Raw genomic sequence first — 20463 nt, forward strand, 5'->3', positions numbered from 1 at the left:
TGAGTCACAGTGTTGTGGCTCTCAACTCGAGAGATAATGCCAAGCAGTTTCCAAAGAGGTCGTACCAGTTTCACTCCTACCAGCAATGCACGGGAGTTCTGGTTGATCCAAATCCTGGCCAAAATATTGGTTTTATCAGTCTGTTTCATATCAGCTTTCCCTTTTTCTTCAATTGCTTTATTGAGAAGCTTGGACCTGAGCCTGCTATCACTGAATGCCTGGTCCAGTTGGGAGAAGATCGAGGAATTCCCACTGCCCACCTGTATTTTTCAGGTCGCCCTAACATAGTACCGTCCCATCCCTGACTTCAAAGGTCAGGGATACCTTCAGGCCCTCTTGCTGCTGCCTGCAATGCTATCCCATTCCCAAAACTCTGGCCATGGCATTTACAGGGCCACTCTCCATGCCCAGCCTGAGACGCAGGAGTGCCTTCAGCTGGCCCCATGGGGGTCTAGGGGTACCCTGCAGGAATGAGGTCCTGAGGACTCCTGAGGACTGACTTGGGGTGAAGCTCTGTGAGGCTAGAAAGGGCCAGGAGCTTCACTCCTGTTTCGTACGAGGGTCACAGAGAGCCTGACAGGGGCTTGGCCAATCACACTGAGTCAGATTCCTCCCAGCCTTTGGGTGATGACTTTATTTATTTTTTTATTTTTTAAAGATTTTATTTATTTATTCATGAGAGACACAGAAAGAGAGGCAGAGACATAGGCAGAGGGAGAAGCAGGCCCCTCACAGGGAGCCCGACATGGGTCTTGATCCCTGGACCAGGATCACACCCTGAACTGAAGGCAGACGCCCAACCACTGAGCCACCCAGGCATCCCGGGTGATGACTTTAGACAAAGCTCGTTCTAGACATGAGGGCACATTCTGGAGAGGGAAGGATAACTTAGAGGCCAGTGGACTTAGGTATGAGTCTGGCTCTGTCATTGTGTGGCCTTAGACAAGGTACTCTCTCTTCTGATTCTCAGTTTCTTCATCTGTAAAATGAGGATCCACTCAGTTTACCCTAAGGACCATTGAGGACTACAGGGGACTGTCCAGAGGCCTGAGGGAGAGGATGGATGCCACTAAACCTGACACAGAGGAGAAGTTAGCAAGTTTCCTCGTGAGTCCTGACCAGCTGATTGCTCTGTGCCCTGGGCCCGGCCAAAATTGTAGTCAAGGGAGCCATATGATTCAAAGGATGGTATGATTTGAGGCTGTGTCTGGATCTGTGCCAGAGAGCATTTACTGAGCATTTGCTGTGTGTCAGGCATTCTTCTGGGCACTTTACAGCTAATTATCATTCAATGCTCACAGCAGATCTATGAAAAGGGACATGATCATTGCCCCCATTTCGTAGATGGAAAAATTAAGAAACAAAGAAGCTAAATAACTTGTACAAAGATACAAATTTAGTAAATTGCATAACTGAATTGGAGCCATATTAGGGTGAGTGTATAGATACGTGTGTGTGTGTGTGTGTGTGTGTGTGACTGCCTGTGCCTGTGAGTAACTAAGTTTGGCACTGGGTATGTACACACTTGTCTGTGTCTCCTGGGAGCATCTGCCAGTACCTTGTCCAGGTGATCCTGCAGTAACCCCTGGTGCACACGCACATAGCTCATGTGGCCCTTCCTATGACCCCAGCCCAAGGAGGCTTCTTGGGCCCACCAGTTCCTTCCCTGCAGGACCTGGCCTGAGTTTGTGGGTGCCCCCTGCCTTGCTCCCCTCAGCTCTGTGTAGCTGCTGAATCCTCAGGGCAGGGCCGTTATTTGGTTAAGGACGCTCTGGCAAGCAGGGGAGGGGGGTTCGATGATCGACGGCCCAGGGAAGAGAGAATAAAAAGGATTGAAATACCAGCAGCAGCCACCTTGTATGAGCGCCTCCCCCCACCTCCACCCCTGAGCCCCTGGTGTGGTGCCAGGCCACCCCTCCTTTCCCGTGTGGAAAAAACCGTAGAAGCTGGGACTTGAGAGAGGAGAGGGAAGGAGAGAATGGTCCAAGGCCCACCTTCCAGAGCCCTCTGGTGATGGTGACACCAAAGCTGGGAATGGTCCCTCCCACCCATGACTCCCAAGTGTGCTGCTCCCTCAGGCCTGGAGAGGAGGCCTCTTTATACATCCTACATGGTCAAATCAGGATCCTTGAATCCCAGCCTGGGCCTGCTGGCTTCCAGGCGGCCCCTGGAGAGTCTTCCTTCCCCTTACTTCTGTGTCCATCAGTCAGCAGGTCTATCCGTCTACTCTAAATCTAGAGCCAACCAGTGCCTTCCACCTAACTGGAGGCCCACACTGGTCCCCTCCTTGCTCTTCCAGTCCCCGCTCTCACTACCGCCTCCAACCGGTTCCTGTTACTCTCTGGTTAACACCGTTCCAAGGCCCTTCATTGGCCTCAAGTGCAGTCCACACCCTTGCAGTCCACAAGGCTCCTCAGAGTCTGGTCTTTGCTGACCTCTCCAGCCGTTATTTTTTTATTTTTATTTTTAAGAAGACTTTATTTATTTATTCATGAGAGAGAGAGAGAAAGAGAGAGAGGCAGAGACACAGGCAGAGGGGGAGAAGCAGGCTGCCTGTGGGGAGCCCTATATGGGACTCGATCCCAGGCCTTGATCACGCCCTGGGTGGAAGGCAAGCGTTAAACTGCTGAGCCACCCAGGGGTCCCCTCTCCAGCCTTTAGAACTCTTTCCTCAGTAGGTTTCAACCTCCAGGCCTTCGTGCCTGCTCTTCCCTCTGCCAGGAACATTCTGTCCTGCTGCTCCCTGTTGTTCGGGTCCACTGCTCTGGCCTGCACACTGGAATAATCTCTGCTCTCCTTTTTCAGCTTAGATGTCCCTCTTTTCCATGTCCCCCTGCAGGGCTGGCCTCTACCTCTGTGCCCCTACAGCCCTCTGTGTCCCCAGGGGAGGGCTCTGATTGGGTTTGTTGATTTGTCAGGCTCTCTCCTCGCTTGTGGGGCCAAACTGCCCCCATGGAGAGAAGGGGATGGGATGGGAGGCCTTCAATGCCAGGGGAAGAACTTGGACTTGCCCTACGGGTGGCAGGGAGTCACAGGGAGCTTTTGAGCAGGCAAGTGGCATGACTTGAGCCCCTTTGGCTTTATGTGTCTCCCCCTATATCCCCAAAATGGATCTCCCTGAACAGCTCTGATCCCAATTACAAGTGCTTTTCATGTAACCCTCAGCAGACAGGAACTTAGTCTGACTGAGAAAGGATATACGTGGGATTGGACCTGTAGAAGGAGAGAGTGGTGGCAGGTAAAGTCCTTGTGATATGTATTAAAATCTAGATATTAAAAAAAATAAATAAAATAAAATCTAGATATTTCAAGGGAATGGTGCACTGATCCTCAAAAAAAGAAATGTTTGCTCCCACTCAAAAACCTCTGGTTCCTTTTTACCTGTCGTAGCCTGAGTGGGTAGGCCTCTTCTTTTCTATGGGACAACAGCCTGACTGATGCAATAGTCCAGACACCCTCCCCAACCTGTTCTCCTGTGTCCTGGTAGATACTGTGGGGGCTGTGCTGAGCTCCCCTAGAAGCTGGGGAGGGGAAGGAGGAGCTGGAAGGGGAGGGAGGAGCTGAGCCAGGCCATAAAGGGTTGCAGCACCAGAGCTGGGAAATTCACATCTCATATCCTAAGAGGCAGGGCTCTGGCCTGGCTGGATTCTGTTCTGTCTTGTGTCTGGGCAACATGGAGAAAGGGACCTTCCTCAGTCTGAGTCAGGCTTTTGGGGGCAATTGCTGCTTTGGGGGCTAAAATATGTTCTAGGCTAGATCCCCCAAGGTCTCAGGACTTCCCTCTACCCCAAGACTGACTTGACCATTCACCCTTCCACCAATGAGGACTTCTGTGCAGGGCTGAGCATAGCTTTGGTGGCTGAAGATCCTGGGTTCACATCCAACAGCCACCATTCACATACTCTCTACCTTTTACTGCTCATCAAGCATCCCTGACTCCAGGTCCTGCCCAAACCTTCTGGGTGAGACGCGGAGTGGGGTCAGGCTGACTTCCACTCTCAGAGAGGTGAAAGAGACACAGACACAGACAATGCTAGCCTGGCATGGGCTATGCTGTAATGGACACAGACTCAGGCTCAGAGAAGGCAGGGAAGGCTGCTTGGAGGAGTGGGGGGTCTTCTGGGGAGCTAGAACCAGCCACAAAGCAAGGAGGAAAGGCACTTCAGGAAAAGGGAGTTTGTACAAAGGTCCCTGAAGTAGGTAGCAGGTGGCATTTCGACAGAGCACAATGCCAGTCATGGAGGGGCTGCTTCCTTAAGGGACATGTCTATACATCATCTTGGTTTAAATTAAAGTTTCTTAGCAGAAGAAGCTGTGTCTCTGCCACCCCTCAGAGCTCATCCTGCCCCTTCCTGCCCTTCTGCATCTGCTGCAGCCAGATCTTGGCGGGAAATGTCTCTGTCCAAAACCGCATTTGGGCTTCTCTTCGCTTCTGGCCAACTCGTGGCGTCAGGCTGATTTCCAGGTGTTGCCCCAACTGATTGAATGAGGGCCAAGGAGGCAGCCCCTCACCATTGGGGTCCCTGGATGGGAGGAATGAATGAAGGTCAAGGCCTCTTGCGTTATCCCCTAGAAGATCTGAGTAGTAGTATAGGCCCAAAGGCAGGTGTGCCTGCCTGCTTACTCACCCTGTCCGGGCAAATTGAGTCCACTGAGCCATCATGGTGAGGCTCAGCTGCTTCTCTTCCTCTGTAGCTTCTGGAAAGGCTATTGGAGGAACAGACCTGGATCAGGGTCACGTGGGTCCTGGAGAGAACTCAAGGGTCCCCTGTGCTGACTGGAGACCTGTGTGCCTACAAGCCCCACCCTAGCCTGTTGCAGCCCTGGGGATTGCATGTTTGCCTGTCCTTACCCTGCAGGGAGCTCTCATCCATGAGGAAGTGACCCCCAAATATGAAGGCAACCTCAGCCCCATGGTCAGCCCTCACCCACGCTGGCTTGATCTTCACAAAGGAACTGGGTCAATGCTGGAACTCATAAAAAAAAAAAAAAAGGCGGGGACTTCAGAATCTGTGGCGAGAGAGCTGCATCGGAGTTAGGTACCCTCAGCCTGACCAGGTCCTGCCTTTGGCAGGACCAGCTTGTAGTTATACCAATATCAGTACCAACACCGATGACAACATCATTATAAGCAAGCATTTACTGAGCATTTGCTGGCTGTCACCCACCATTCCATGCGCTTTATTTTTTATTTAAAAAAAAATTAAAAGATTTTATTTATTTATTCATGAGAGACACAAAGAGAGAGAGGCAGAGACAGGCAGAGGGAGAAGCAGGCTCCATGCAGGGAGCCCAACGTGGGACTCGATCCCAGGACTCCAGGATCACGCCCTGGGCTGAAGGCAGCGCTAAACCGCTGAGCCACTCGGGCTGCCCTTCATGCGCTTTATGTGTAATCGTTCATTTTATCCTTCTGAGAACATACAAATTAGGTTGTTACTGTCGCCATTTTACAAATGAGGAAACTGAGGCACAGAAGGGCTAGGTATCTTGCCCAAGGTCACAAAGCTAGGAGCTTGGAGCTGTTCTAGGGCTGTGTCAGGGACTAGCTACCAGGTGTGGAGGAAGCAATACTTTTCTCCCAGGAGAAGTGCTGAACATGGGAAATATCACTCATGAGTCCAATAAATTCTTCAGAATTGGTGATGGGTCCTGCTGGGTGACATTTGACAAGTCACTGCACCTTTCTGAGCCTTGGTTTACTCACCTGCGGAGTGACCTGCCAGAGTCACCTCTCCTTAAGGTGACACTGCATCCCAGAGAGGAAGTGGGGAGTGGGGGTAGCAACAGGGTGTCAGGCCATGTCTCCTGTGATAACCCAGCTCTTGGGCTGAAATGGAAAGGGTGGGGCAGGTGAACGGGGATAGGCTCACCTTAGAAGCTTCTAGAGAAATTCAAGGCAGGCAAGTTCATGATAATGTCAGCCAGAAGTTCCTGGAAGTCGTCGCGTCTGGCTTCTGCATCAGAACTGCTGCCTAGGTATTCATCTGTGATGCTGGGCATCAGCTCAGGGGGCACATCCTGGGGCAGGAGGCCAGGGTCGGGCCTGCTTGGGTCCCATAGCCCCAGAAGACCCTCTCAAGAAGTCCCACACCCTCCAGCATGGCCTTTCTTTCTTTCTTTCTTTCTTTCTTTCTTTCTTTCTTTCTTTCTTTCTTCTTCTTTCTTTCTTTCTTTCTTTCTTTCTTTCTTTCTTTCTTTCTTTCTTTCTTTCTTTCTTTCTTTCATGTTTTATTTATTTAATCATGAGAGACACAGAGAGAGGCAGAGACACAGGGAGAGGGAGAAGCAGGCTCCCTGGGGGGCAGCCCGAAGCAGGACTCGATTTCAGGATGCGGGATGATGCCCTGAGCCAAAGGCAGATGCCCAACCACTGAGCCACCAAGCACCCCCAGCATGGCCTCTTTCATACTCCAGGACTCATGTGTCAGGGGCCCCTGCCTCCCTTGGGGGTTCTAGAGAGTGGGCAGAATAAGTTCAGATCTGGAGTCAATGCAAGCTGTGATTGCTGCTTGGCTATGTAATCTCAGATAGGTTGCTGAGCCTCCCTGGAAGTCAATTCCTGCCTGGCAGGGTTGTGTGGCAGTCTACCTGAAGTTCCTAGCTAAGGGTTCTGGTCTCAAGCGATTGATTGCCCAGTAGAAGTTAAGCAGGAAGTTAGTGAAAGAACAAATCCTGGGGGCTCCCCAGAGCTCCAGAGAACAGTGATGAGGTTGATAAATGGGAAGGACTCTGGAGGTTCCAAAGAAGGAAGGAAATATTCATAGCTTGAGTACCTTCTAAATACTAGCTTCCTGGTAGACTTTTCAAATACAGCATCCAGTTTCCTTAGGTGGGAAGTATATATCCTCATTTATATTTTTATTTTCTTTTAAATATTTTATTTATTTATTCATAGAGACACACACACACAGAGAGAGAGAGAGAGGCAGAGACACAGGCAGAGGGAGAAGCAGGCTCCATGCAGAGAGCCTGATGTGGGACTCGATCCAGAGTCTCCAAGATCACACCCTGGGCTGCAGGTGGCGCTAAACTGCTGCGCCACCGGGGCTGCCCTATATCCTCATTTATAGATGAAGAAATAGGCTCAAAGGGGTTAGGCTAACCGTGGACAAGGAACCAGGTTTGGGACTGGACTTCAGGTCCAAATGGCTCCACATATGAAAGGATGATCTTAACAGCTGAAGCTGCCTCTGCCCTTTGTTTATCATGGACCTTGAGTCTCAGTTTCTTCATCTGTAAAATGGGGATAATGAAAGTTTCTATTTTACAGGGCTGTAATGAGGATTGATGGGGATGACTGCCTGTCCTACCACTCAGCACAGCACAGTCTCTGGCACATAGTATGGGCTCAACAAGCTGCAGCCTACGGTGATAATGATGATGATGATCTTCCTTTGAGAAGCACACTGACTCATGTCCAAGTGGATTTCTAGGTGAAATTACAAGTCAGCAGTTGGACCAAGGGGTTTGGCAGTGTGGGGGTTGCTGTGGGGGATGGAGGGCAGGAGGAAGAGGAGGGTGCCCTACTATTCTGGATAGGATACCCACTGGACTACCTCTTCCTCCCTTTTGACTTACCAGATTGGCCAAGTAGTGTCTTAATATGGCCAATATATCCTCTGGGCTCATCTGTCCCATCTTTTCCAGCAAACCATGGACCTGTGGGGATATTGAATTCCTCTCAGCACAGCCTCATCGCTACCCACCCCCCTACTTACAACCATGAGCAGACGAATATGCCTGGCCCTGGGAACAGAGCCAAGTGTGGCCAGGTAATGTAGCAGGGCCCATAGGGGAAGTTAAAATGTTGCCTTTATTTTATTTTTTTAAGGCTTTATTTATTTATTGATGAAAGACAGAGAGAGAAAGAGAGAAAGAGAGAGAGAGAGAAGCAGAGATTTAGGCAGAGGGAGAAGAAGGCTTCCCACAAAGAGCCCAATCTGGGACTCCATCTGGGACTCCAGGATCACGCCTTGAGCCTAAGGCAGATGCTCAACCGCTGAGCCACCCAGGGATCCCTAAAATGTTGTCTTTAAAGTGAAATGTTGGGTTTCCATGTTACAGGTTTAAGGGCACATTCTCTGGGTTCAAATCCCACCTCTGCCACTCACTAGGTGCATGACCTGGGCCCATTACTTGAACTCTCTGTTTGTTTCTTAATTCATGAAAGAGGAATGACAATAACCTGTCTCTAGGATTATGAAGACCAGAGGCGGGGCAAGATGGCAGAAGAGTAGGGTCCCCAAGTCACCTGCCCCCACCAAATTACCTAGATAACCTTCAAATCATCCTGAAAACCTACGAATTCGGCCTGAGATTTAAAGAGACAACAGCTGGAATGCTACAGTGAGAAGAGTTCATGCTTCTATCAAGGTAGGAAGACAGGGGAAAAAAGAAATAAGGAAACAAAAGGCATCCAAGGGGGAGGAGCTCCAGAGAAGCTGGGCTAAGGCCGGGGCGAGTGTCCCCAGGACAAGAAAGCCCTGTCCTGGAGAAGCAGGAGCTTCACCAATCTTCCCCGGCAGAAAGGTGCTCGCAGGGAGTTGGAGCAGGCTCCCAGGAGGGGCGGGGATGCCCCCAGGCTCCCAGGTACACTAACAGAACACCTGCGCCCCGGGGAGAGCGTGCCACACCCCGCAGCCGAGCTCCCTAAAGGGCAGCAGCGAGCCCCGCGGGCCGGGGGCAGCTCGGAAGGGCTCGGTCGGCGGCTCCGCGGAGCGGGCTGCGCGGCCCGGAGCGCGATTCCAACAGCGCAGGCCCGGGAGCCCAGGGCGCCGGGGACACAGCCAAGGATCCGGCCTCCCCCCGGGACAGGCGGGGGCGGGAGGGCCCAGGACAGCAAGGACGCTCCTGCCGCCGGCCGAGCTGAGCAGATCAGCGGCCCCGCCCCTGGAGCATCCAGGCTCCTGCGGACTGAGAGCTCTGTAGCCACTGCGGGAGCTGACTCCAGGGCTCCAGAGCTGGCCGCCGCCTCTGTTGCTGTTCCTCCTGGGGCCTCACAGGATAAACAGCCCCCACTGAACCTCACAGTGGCCTCACCGGATAAACAGGTTAAACATCTTTCACTGAGCCCTGCACCAGGCAGCGGGCTGAGCAGCTCCCCCAAGTGCTAACACCTGAAAATCAGCACAGCAGGCCCTCCCCCAGAAGACCAGCAGGGGAAAAACAAATTATTGACCAAGCAGCACTGGAAAGTTCCAGGGGAAGTCGAGGGATTTACAGTATACAGAATCAGAGGATACTCCCCCTTCTTTTTTGTTTTTTGATTTCTGTTTGCTTCCCCCCCTTTTTTTCTTTTCTTCTCTTTTTTCCCTCTTTTTTTCTCCTTTTCTTTTTCTTTTCTTCTTTCTCTTCTCTCTTTTTCTCCTTTTCCCAATACAACTTGTTTTTGACAACTCTGCGCTGAGCAAAATGACTAGAAGGAAAACCTCACCTCAAAAGAAAGAATCAGAAACAGTCCTCTCTCCCACAGAGTTACAAAATCTGGATTACAATTCAATGTCAGAAAGCCAATTCAGAAGCACTATTATAAAGCTACTGGTGGCTCTAGAAAAAAGCATAAAGGACTCAAGAGACTTCATGATGACTGCAGAATTTAGATCTAATCAGGATTATGAAGACCAAAGTAGCAAATACAAGGATGCTGACACTCAGTAAGCACTCTGGAAACATTAGCTATTGAAGTTAGTTTCATGGCTACAAGCCTCCTTGTTAATCTTTGTGAAAACAGGAATAGAAAACCCACAGATGAGTAAACACAATGAGTGTATACCCAAGGGGGGAATGTTAATCAGCAGTAAAGATTAAAGGACTAAACTAAAGGCCACAATAGCTAAAGGTACAAGCCTCTTAAAAATAGTCTGCAAGCACAAGAGACAAAAATCAGTTGTGTTTCCATACACCAGCAATGAACAATATGAAGATGATGTGCAGAAAACAATTTCATTTACAATAGCATCAAAAATAAAATACTTAGGAATCTATTTCTTTAACAAAGTACAAGCCTTGTACATGAAAAAGTCAAAAACATAATTGAGAGAAATTAAAGAGGATCTATGTAAATGGAAAGACATTCTATGTTCATGGGTTGAAAAGCTTCTTGTTGAGATAGTAATACTTCCTAACTCATCTATAGAGTCAGCATAATCCCTATCGAAATCTCAGACACTTTTTTTTTTGCAGAAATTGACAAGTTGATCAGAATTCATATGGAAATGCAAGGGACCCAGAATAGCCAGAACAATGGTTAGGGATTGATTTGTAATCCCCCCAAAAGATATGTGCAGTCATAACCCTCAGTACTTCAGAATGTGATCTTATTTAAAGACAGGACCTTTAAAGAGGTAGTCAAGTTAAGATGATTACAAAGGTAATCATTAGAATGGGCTCTAGTCCAATATGACTAGTGGCCTTGTAAAAAGGGGCAATTCAGACACAGAGACGGATGGTACAGAGGGAAGACAATGTGAAGACAGAGGGAGAATGCCATCCATAAGCCAATAAATGCCTGAGGCTCCCAGAAAGAGGCATGGATTTTCTCTCTCACAGTACTCAGATGAAATCAACCCTGCTATCACCTTGATTTCAGACTTCTAGCATCTAAACCTGTGCAATAATTAATTTTTGTTGTTTAAGCATCCCAGATTGTAGTCCTTTGTTATGATAAGCCTCGCAAAGTAATGCAACAATCTCAAGAGAGAAGAACAAAGTTGGAGGACTCCCAGCTCCCTGTTTCGAAACTTACTACAAAACTACAGTAATCAGGATAGTGTGGCACTGGCATAAGGATAGACGTATAAATTAATGGAATAGGACTGAGTCCAGAAATAGACTCTTAGCATTTGTGGTCAATGATTTTCAGTAAGGGCACCAAGACAATTCTTTTTTTTTTTTTTATTCATGATAGAGAGAGAAGCAGGCTCCATGCCGGGAGCCCCACGCGGGACTCGATCCCGGAACTCCAGGATGGCGCCCTGGGCCAAAGGCAGGTGCTAAACCGCCCAGCCACCCAGGGATCCCCAAGACAATTCATCTTTTTTTTTTTTTAAAGATTTATTTATTTATGATAGACAGAGAGAGAGAGGCAGAGACACAGGAGGACGGAGAAGCAGGCTCCATGTCGGGAGCCAGATGTGGGATTCGATCCCAGGACTCCAGGATCGCGCCCAGGCCAAAGGCAGGCGCTAAACCGCTGAGCCACCCAGGGATCCACTCCCCGCCCCAAGACAATTCAATAAGGAAAGTTTTTTTTTAAACAAATGGCTCAGGAACAGTTGGATAACCACATGCAAAGAATCCCCACTCATACAGAATTAACTTCAAATGAATCACAGACCTAAATGTAAGAGCTAAAACTATAACATTCTTTGAGGAAATCATAGAAGTAGGGGCACCTGGGTGGCTTAGCGGTAGAATTCTGCCTTCGGCTCAGGGCGTGATCCCTAGGTCCTAGGATCAAGTCCCACATTGGGTTCCCCACAGGGAGCCTACTTATCGCTTGGCCTATGTCTCTGCCTCTCTCTCTGTGACTCTCATGAATAAATAAAATCTTAAAAATATCATAGAGGTAAATCTCAATGACTTTAGGTTAGCAATCACTTCTTAGATATTACTCCAAAACTACAAGCAACAAAAGAGAAAATATATCAGATGTCATCAAAAGGAAATCTTTTGTGTTGTAAAGGATACCATAACAAAGTGAAAAGACAACCCACAAAATGGGAAAAAAGATTTGCAAATCATATTTATCTGATAAGGGACTTATATCTAGAATATATGAAAAGCTCTTCCAACTCAACAATAAAAAGACGATCCAATTTAAAAATGGGCAAAAGATTTTAATAGACATTTATCCAAAGAAGATATAAAAATGGCCAATAATCACATAAAAAGATGTTCAACATTGTAAGTCATTAGGGAAATGCAAATCAAAACCACAATGAAATACCACTTTACACCCACTAGGATGACCATAATCAAAATGAGAGCTAATTGAGTGTTGGCAAGGATGAGGAGTAATTGAAATCCTCATACAGGGGAGCCCAAGTGGCTCAGCAGTTTAGCGCCGCCTTCAGCCCAGGGCGTGATCCTGGAGACCCGGGATCAAGTCCCACATCGGGCTCCCTGCATGGAGCCTGCTTCTCCCTCTGCCTCTCTCTCTGTGTCTCTCATGAATAAATACATAAAATCTTAAAAAAAATAAAAATAAAATGGTGCAGTCACTTGGAAAACGGGCACTTCCTCAAATAATTAAACAGTGTTACTATAAGACCTGGCAATGCCACTCCTAGATATATAACCAAGAGAAAATAAAACATATACTTGGTGTAAAAACTTGTACATGGGGTGCCTGGGTGGCTCAGTCACCTAAGCATCTGCCATTTGCTCAGGTCATGATCCCAGGGTCCTGGGATTGAGTCCTGCATCAGGCTCTCTGCTCAGCAAGGAGTCTCTGTTCCCTCTCCCTCTACCCCTCCCCCCTGTTCGTGAGCTCACTCTCTCTCTCTCTCTCAAATAAATAAAAATATTTTTTTAAAAAAACCCTTGTACATGAATGTTCATAGTAGGAGTATGCATAGTAGCCAAAGAGGTAGAAACAGGGCAGCCCTAGTGGCTCAGCAGTTTAGCGCCGCCTTCAGCCTGGGGTGTGATCCTGGAGACCCGGGATCGAGTCCCACGTCGGGCTCCCTGCATGGAGCCTGCTTCTCCCTCTGCCTGTGTCTCTGCCTCTCTCTGTGTCTGTCATGAATGAACAAATAAAATCTTAAGAAAAAAACAACAAAGAGGTAGAAACAACCCAAAGGACTGTCAACTGATAAATGGATAAACAAATTGTACTATATCCACACAAAGCACTATTTAATCATATTAAAGAAGGCAGTGCTGATACATGCCAAAACATGGATGAACCTTGAAAGCATCATATTAGGTGAAAGAGGTCAAACACAAAAACTACATATGGTAGGACTATTTATTTATTTATTCATTCATTCATTCATATTGTAGGATTCTATTTATTTGAAATGTCTAGGGGGCCCCTGCCTGGCTCAGTTGGTGGAGCATGACTCTTGATCTTGGGGTGGTGAGTCTGAGCCCCACTTCAGGTACAGAGATGGCTTGAAATGTCTAAAATAGGCAAATCCACAGATTTGCCACAATACACCAGTGGTTGCTGGGGGCTGGGGGAGGCAGGATGTGAAGTAACCGCTAACAGGTATGCGCTGCATTTTAGGGTGACGCAAATGTCCTGGAATAAGATAGTGGTGATGGTTGCACAACTTGGTGGATGTGTTAAAACCTACTGAATTATACACTTCTTAAAAGGGTAAATTTTATGGTATGTAAATTACATCTCAATAAAGTTGATATTTTAAAAATTATGGTCTGCAAATGCTGGTAAAGTTGTAATAAAACCTGTAGCCTCAAGTTATTGGCCGTAGTTTAAATTGGCAAGCAATTTCACAAAGTGCTATGCCAGTGGCACTACATAAGAGGTGGAGAGGTCTCCAGAGGGGTATGAATTATTTTTCAGGACTCAGGCTTTTGCCATGGACATTTAGTAAACATCTAGTTGGCTGAAAAGTCTACAGTTGTGCCTGTATGGCTAACAAGGAGAGTGGAGACAATGCCTGTGTCAGGGAGGAGGTGAGCAGCCCCTGGAGCCACCAGTTCCTGAGAAACATCCTTGACTACAAAGTCCCAGGCACAGCATCCTGCACCAGGCAGGCTTGCCCGGGTCTTGGGAGCCAGCCAGGTTGGCTCTTTCTCACTGTTCAATTCATGGCTCCAAGTTGACTGTGTGGGGCCGGGGTGGCCTTCCAGAGTCTAGGGCACTGTTTCCCCTAAGCACTATTTTGCCATTACACACACACACACACACACACACACACACACACACACACCATGCACTGCAGACACATATCTGGCCTGGAAACTTTACGAGCTTTGTCCTGGAGTGTCAAGATTGCATGATCCTGGCATCCAGCAAGCACCCAAATATCCTTCCTGGAGATAAATCCCAAAGGAAGAAATCAAAGGACAAAAGCTATGGATGTGAAGATGTCCACTGCCCTATTAGCTTTGGTCATAAAAAAACAGAAGGTGCCAAAGTGCAGAAATTAAGGAATATTATGATGAGACCCTCCCTTTGTGGAAGGTTTTGTGGCATTAACGTCAATCACTGTGAAGAGGAGTGGAAGAAGGAGACTCACAGGAAACATGCTCAGAAGGAAAGCATGATGTTAGTGCTTGGTGTAGGGAGTTCCGTGCACCTGGAGGGTACTGGAAGGCACTTGGGGCATGATCTCCCCCACTGGCTTGATACTGTCCGAAACCTGAAAGTCTCAGGTATTTAGTCTCTCAGGCGCAGAGTCATACTAACCAGTATCATAGAGCTTGATGTATAAACCAGACACCAAGGCAAGAATATGCTACAAATCAGGACTGCCCAGAAGGCTACTTAAAGCAAAAGCTTTGTCCCCAAGAAGGAAATATTTGCTTTGGGAAAATTGAGCCGGGTAACCTTAAGCAAGTCCCATAAACTGGTTGTGGGGCACGCTTAGGAGTCACACCCAGCAGGTGGTGTAGATGTGCCGGGCTGGGCGGTGGCTACCAGGCCTCTTGCTCCTTGCCCCCGTCCCTTGCCGGGGTCCTGGCCCCAGAACAGCAGTCAACAGTTCCTGGCCAGGAGACCACGCTCTCTGTGTAATTCTGGTTTTGGTAGAGCCCCTGCCCCCGAGTGAGCCCCGGGGAGCCTTCTCTGCTCTGGATGGCAAGGGGGAGGGGCCCTTGGTCTCAAGCCAACCCCTGGCCTGAGAAATCTGCTTTCAAGCTCTGGACCCTCGTTCCCCACTTCCCCTCACAGGCTGGCATCTCCCCGGGCGGCCACCTCGCCTGAGGAAGCCACGGAACCCCGGCGGCCACCTCACCTGAGGAAGCCAAGGAACCCCGGCGGCCACCTCGCCTGAGGAAGCCAAGGAACCCCGGCGGCCACCTCGCCTGAGGAAGCCAAGGAACCCCAGCGGCCACCTCACCTGAGGAAGCCAAGGAACCCCGGCGGCCACCTCGCCTGAGGAAGCCAAGGAACCCCAGCGGCCACCTCACCTGAGGAAGCCAAGGAACCCGGGCGGTACGGCCTGTGACCACTATCACATGCCCGCGGGCCCCCGGGCTGACCCCTCTTGGGGGTGGCAGCGCCGGTCACCAGAGAGCCCCCATGTATCCATACCGTGACCTGCAGGGAGGTCACGGGACAGTGACGCCCAGCTCTTGGGACACCGGCTGCCCTCCCTCCAACCCCGGGCGTTCTTGGGACCCCTGAGGCAGTTTGAGAAGCAGGCTGGGGAGGGGACGGGCCGGGCGGGCGGTGGAGGCTGAGGCCCCGGCAGTCCTCCCAAACAGGCAAGAGCTGCGGCTTTCCATTCCGCGGAAGTTTGCTGTGGTCCGTCTCTCCGGGTCCTGCGGCGCCTGCGGCCAAGGAGGAGCCCAAGGAGGAGCCCGGGGCCCAGCCGGTCCGCAGCAGCCCCGCCCCCGGCCCCGCCCCCGCAGCCTGCCCCCCCCCCCCCGCCCCCCAGCCGGGCTACCTACCTGGCGGGGGCGCTGCGGGCACCCGCACACCCTCCCAGGACTGCGCAGGGCGCGGGCGCGGGGCTCAGGAGCCGCCAGGCCGCACAGGAGGCGGCGCGAGCGGGCTGCCCAGGAAGACGTTCGTCAGTGCCCTTCACGCCCCCCGCCGGCCTGCACCCCCCGGGGGTGTCCACCTCAGGCTGCGCGACCTCAGGCCCTGCGGGCGGGACAGGCGGCCACCGAACGGGTTCGCAGTCTCCGCAGCTGAAGGGGGGGCAAATGGACTCACTAAGCATTGGTTCTCGAGCGCCTGCTCTGTGAGCCCCGTTCTGAGCCCTTGACCCTCGGCGCCCTCACCTTCCCAGGCAGCCTGTGAGTGGGCCCGGCGGTGACCTCGGCCCCTCTCCTCCCCCTCCAGCAAGTCTAACACCGCCTCTGGGCCAAACCAGTCCCCTGAGGCTGAACTAGTCTCTTCTGGGACCCAAACACGGGCTGTGGGGCTTTGGGCCTTGGCCTATCCATTCACCTTCAGATGTCTTATCTGCTAAATTAGATGTGATAACCACGTCTTTTCTTTTTTTTTTTTTTTAATTTTTATTTATTTATGATAGTCACAGAGAGAGAGAGAGAGAGGCAGAGACATAGGCAGAGGGAGAAGCAGGCTCCATGCACCGGGAGCCCGACGTGGGATTCGATCCCGGGTCTCCAGGATCGCGCCCTGGGCCAAAGGCAGGCGCCAAACCGCTGCGCCACCCAGGGATCCCAACCACGTCTTTTCATTTTCTTTATTTTGATGTTCTGACATGGGAGACTTGCAGACTCCGGGGACTGTGGGCTCCAGGGCCAGCCAACAACTTCTTTCAGATGCAAACCAACCAATGCAGAGCCCAGGCTCCCAGCCACCTCCTCAGTAGGCTTCTCAGATTCCCCACTGCCAACCACTTGCCCTAATGACCCCAGGGCTGGATACCAGATATCTAGGGACAACCCCGTGCCCCAGAGGCCACTGAGAATATTCAAATTTGCCAATCCGAACCGAACCACTTAGCCCCCTGGCCTTTTCCTTCTCCCAGCAAACAGTAAAGGCTCTTGCCCACATTTCCCCCTCCTCTGCCTCTTGATAGACCCATGCTTCCCTGCATGCCACTTGTTCTAGAAATTGTGAGTAGACATTTCATGATCGTCACCTCTGTGTCTGTGTCTCACGGATTAAACGAACCATGGGTGCCCTTAAAACACAAGGACAGTCATGTCCTCCGGCAGGGCTGCTCTGGAGATCCCAGGCAACCACAAGGGCAGAGCCCCTGCCTGGAGAGGATGCACACACCGCTGGCATTTCTTGGACCCGAGGGCTCCTTCCCTGAGCAGGCTGCCCACTCCCGCCAGGCCCAACCTCACTCTTGCCTCCCCACGTGAGTCCTCCCACCAACTCTGAAGCTCCCACCTCTGCAGGCCCTGCCGGCATATCTTACCAGTGGCCGTAGCAGGGAAAGCCAGGAGAAGACAGGCCATCCAGCCCAGGACCCTGGGCCCTATCCCCATGTTCCTCACAACTGACTAAAGGCAGAAGCGGTGAAAGGTATAATAAGACCCCTGCCCTTGGCACAACCAATCTCTAAAGGGTTATGTCATAAAACCCTCAGTGGAGGGGATCCCTGGGTGGCTCAGCAGTTTAGTGCTTCCTTCAGCCCAGGACGTGGTCCTGGAGACCAGGGATCAAGTCCCACCCTTATCTTTAAAAATAAATTAAATAAATAAATAAATAAAATGATTAATTATATATTATGTACATTTAACCTCATTTTAAAAAAGAGCATCACCTTCCGTTGCCTCTATCCTGCATCAGGGCTCAGGCACCCCCTTGGCCGGCAGGACTTGACACCAGCCCCCGCACCACGCCTATTGGCTTGCTCGTGCCCGCACCATGGTCACTGCCAGCTACTTCCTTGGATCAGTGGGGTGTGTGTCTTGCAATGAGTGCCCAGGGTCTGGTGGAGTTCACGGAGTCAGGAAAGCTAGAATTTGAACCCAGGACTACAGACCTCCAAGGGCCGGGCTTTTTGCCCTCCCCCTCCCAAATATTGCATCATCCACACCCCTGAAGTACACTCTCTGAGCCCTCCTTCCCCTGCCTGACTACCAGGCGCTAGGGCTCAGGGCTGACCACTGGCCAGATGGGGCGGTTGGTCCACTGAGGGTTTTTGTTTTTTTTTTTAAAGATTTTATTTATTTATTTATGAGAGACACAGAGAGAGTGAGAGGCAGAGACACAGGCAGAGGGAGAAGCGGGCTCCATGCAAGGAGCCCGATGTGGGACTTGATTCCAGGATCCTGGGATCATACCCTGAGCTGAAGGCAGGCGCCCAACCGCTGAGCCACCCAGGAGTCCCCAATTAGCCATTTTATTTTATTTTTAGATTTTTAAAATTTATTTATTCATGAGAGACACACACAGAGAGAGGCAGAGACACAGGCAGAGACACAGGCAGAGAGAGAAGCAGGCTCCATGCAGGGAGCCCGATGTGGGACTTGATCCAGGGACTCCAGGACCACGCTCTGGGCCGAAGGCAGGCACTAAACCTCTGAGCCATCCAGGGATCCCCTTAACCATTTTAAAGTATGTAATTGAGTGGCATTTGTGCATTTGCAATTTCATGCAACTACCACATCTCTCTAGTTACAAAACTCTTTCATTACCTCAGGAAAATATCCGATACCCATTAAATAATCATTCCCATTCCCACGCACCCCTTCCCCAACTCCCCATAACCTGATAACCTGATTAACCTGCTTTCTGTCTTCCTGGATTTATCTATTTGGGATATAGCACATAACAATGATCAGGCAATATGTGGCCTTTTGTGTTTGGCTTCGCTCACTTAGTATAATGCTTCTGAGGTTCATTCTAGTTGTAGCACGAATTGGTTCTTTGGTCCATTTTATGGCTAGATACTAATATTTCACTCAATGGCTATATCATGATTTGTGTATCCATTCATTTAATGATGGGCACTTGAGTGGTTTCTACCTTGACTATTATGAGTACTACTGCTGCAAACAATTGTGTACAAGTTTCTGAGAGTTCCTATACTTTCATTTCTCTTGACTGTATACATCTAGGAATGGCATTGTTGGTCACATGGTAATTCTATGTTTTAATATCTTGAAAAACTGGCAAGCTCTTTTTCTATCGTGGCTGGCTAATACTCTTTTTTTTTAACTACTTAAAAAAATTTTTTTTTAGATTTTTTATTGGAATGCCTGGGTGGCTCAGTGTGGTTGAATGTCTGCCTTTGGCTCAGGGCATGATCCCAGAGTCCTGAGATGGAGTCCCACATCGGGAGGAAGCCTACTTCTCCCATAGACCCGGGATCGAGGCCTGCCTATGTCTCTGCCTCTCTCTGTGTGTGTGTCTCTCATGAATAAATAAATAAAATCTTTAAGAAAAAAAAATATTTTTATTTATTTGAGAGAGAGAAGCAGGAAGAGGATCAGAGAAAGGAGAAGCAGACTCCTCGATGAGCAGGGAGCCTGATGCAGGACTTGATCCCAGGACCCTGAGATCATGATCTGAGCCAAAGGCAGATCACTTAACCAACTGAGCCACTCAGGTTTTCTGGCTGATACTCTTATAAAGCCTTAGGGCCTTGGGCCTAGGCTGCCTTGCCAGGGCCCGAGGACTGAGGATACCCAGGGTATAATTTAGGGGTGACTTTCTCATGTAGACCCACTCTCTTGAGACTCCTCAAATAACGAGGCAGAAGCAGGGCACTGCCCTCAAAAGGCCCTTAGGCTCCTGGCAGGAGGATCTGAGGTCTGCAGGTAGAGAGAATGGAGGAAGGGGAGCAGGAAGATTCTTATTCACAACTAAATCCTCTTCCAAATCCTGGGATGATGTGATGTAAAAGCCAGATCTCTTGTGTTCAAATCCTGCCTCTGCCGAGTGCTAGCTGTGTGACCTTATACTCAGAGCTCTGCGTCTGGCTTTATTATCCACAAAACAGTGATAATAGGAACCACCCCACAGGGTTGAAGTGAGGTTGCATGTGTGAAAACACAAGGCACAGCACCAGAGCCAATGGAAGCCTGTTCTTACCTCAGGGCATGGCCTGTCAGGGTGTCTGTCTCTCTGGGACACTGTCTACCCCAAGTAAAGGCAGGACTCCCCTCTGAGCCTTAGTGTTGGAAGCATGGCTGGCTGGGAGCTGGGATGGTGGGGGGATGTGTGGAGAGTGTGGGGCACTGGCAAATATTGACTATTTCAAACAGAAGTCCTGGTCAGTGAGGAATAAGGCAAGGATCACTCCTAGACAAGATGTCAGATTCTCTCCTAGGATTCCAGCTGACACTTGGAGCAGAAGAAGTCTAAGGTCAAACTCCCTTCTGTGAAAAATAACCAGTGCGCCTTCCCAGATTGTCTTTGGCAGTCTCTCAGGTGGGGTGCATTCCTCTCCCTGCACCTTGATCCATAGGTACCTGTAGGAGAGCAAGAGCAAGGAGGGGAGAGACAGAGAGATAAGGACAGGGAAAGAGACAGAGAGGAGGAAGACACAGAAATAGGAAATCAAGCACAATAAGATACCACCACCACCCAGTAAAATTAATCAGCTGCAGAAAACTGGTAAGACCCAGTGTTGACAGGTGATGGAGTGACTAGAACCCTCACAGATGGCTGGTGGTACATGGTACAGTCGCTTTGGAAGACAGGTTGGCATTTTCTTTAAAAGTCAAACGGGGGAAAAAAAAGTCAAATGGGAGCGGGGCAAGATGGCGGAGGAGTAGGGTCCCCAAGTCATCTATCCCCACCAACTTACCTAGATAACGTTCAAATCATCCTGTAAACCTATGAATTCAGCCTGAGAGTTAATGAGAGAACAGCTGGAATACTACAGAGAG

General features: G+C 49.8%; 1 protein-coding gene across 1 annotated transcript; it reads right to left on the minus strand.

Annotated features, from left to right (window-relative positions):
* Positions 1–3387: 3387 nt before the first annotated feature.
* On the minus strand, positions 3388–7641 carry LOC112646468 (carboxylesterase 3). The gene is given in 6 exon segments (XM_049109696.1): positions 3388–4523; positions 4629–4707; positions 4853–5001; positions 5720–5732; positions 5874–6021; positions 7582–7641. Coding segments are annotated over 6 exon segments (642 nt in total). The 3' UTR covers positions 3388–4330.
* Positions 7642–20463: the final 12822 nt, after the last annotated feature.

This window comes from Canis lupus, chromosome 5 (genome assembly GCF_003254725.2).
Source record: "Canis lupus dingo isolate Sandy chromosome 5, ASM325472v2, whole genome shotgun sequence".
Taxonomy (NCBI): domain Eukaryota; kingdom Metazoa; phylum Chordata; class Mammalia; order Carnivora; family Canidae; genus Canis; species Canis lupus.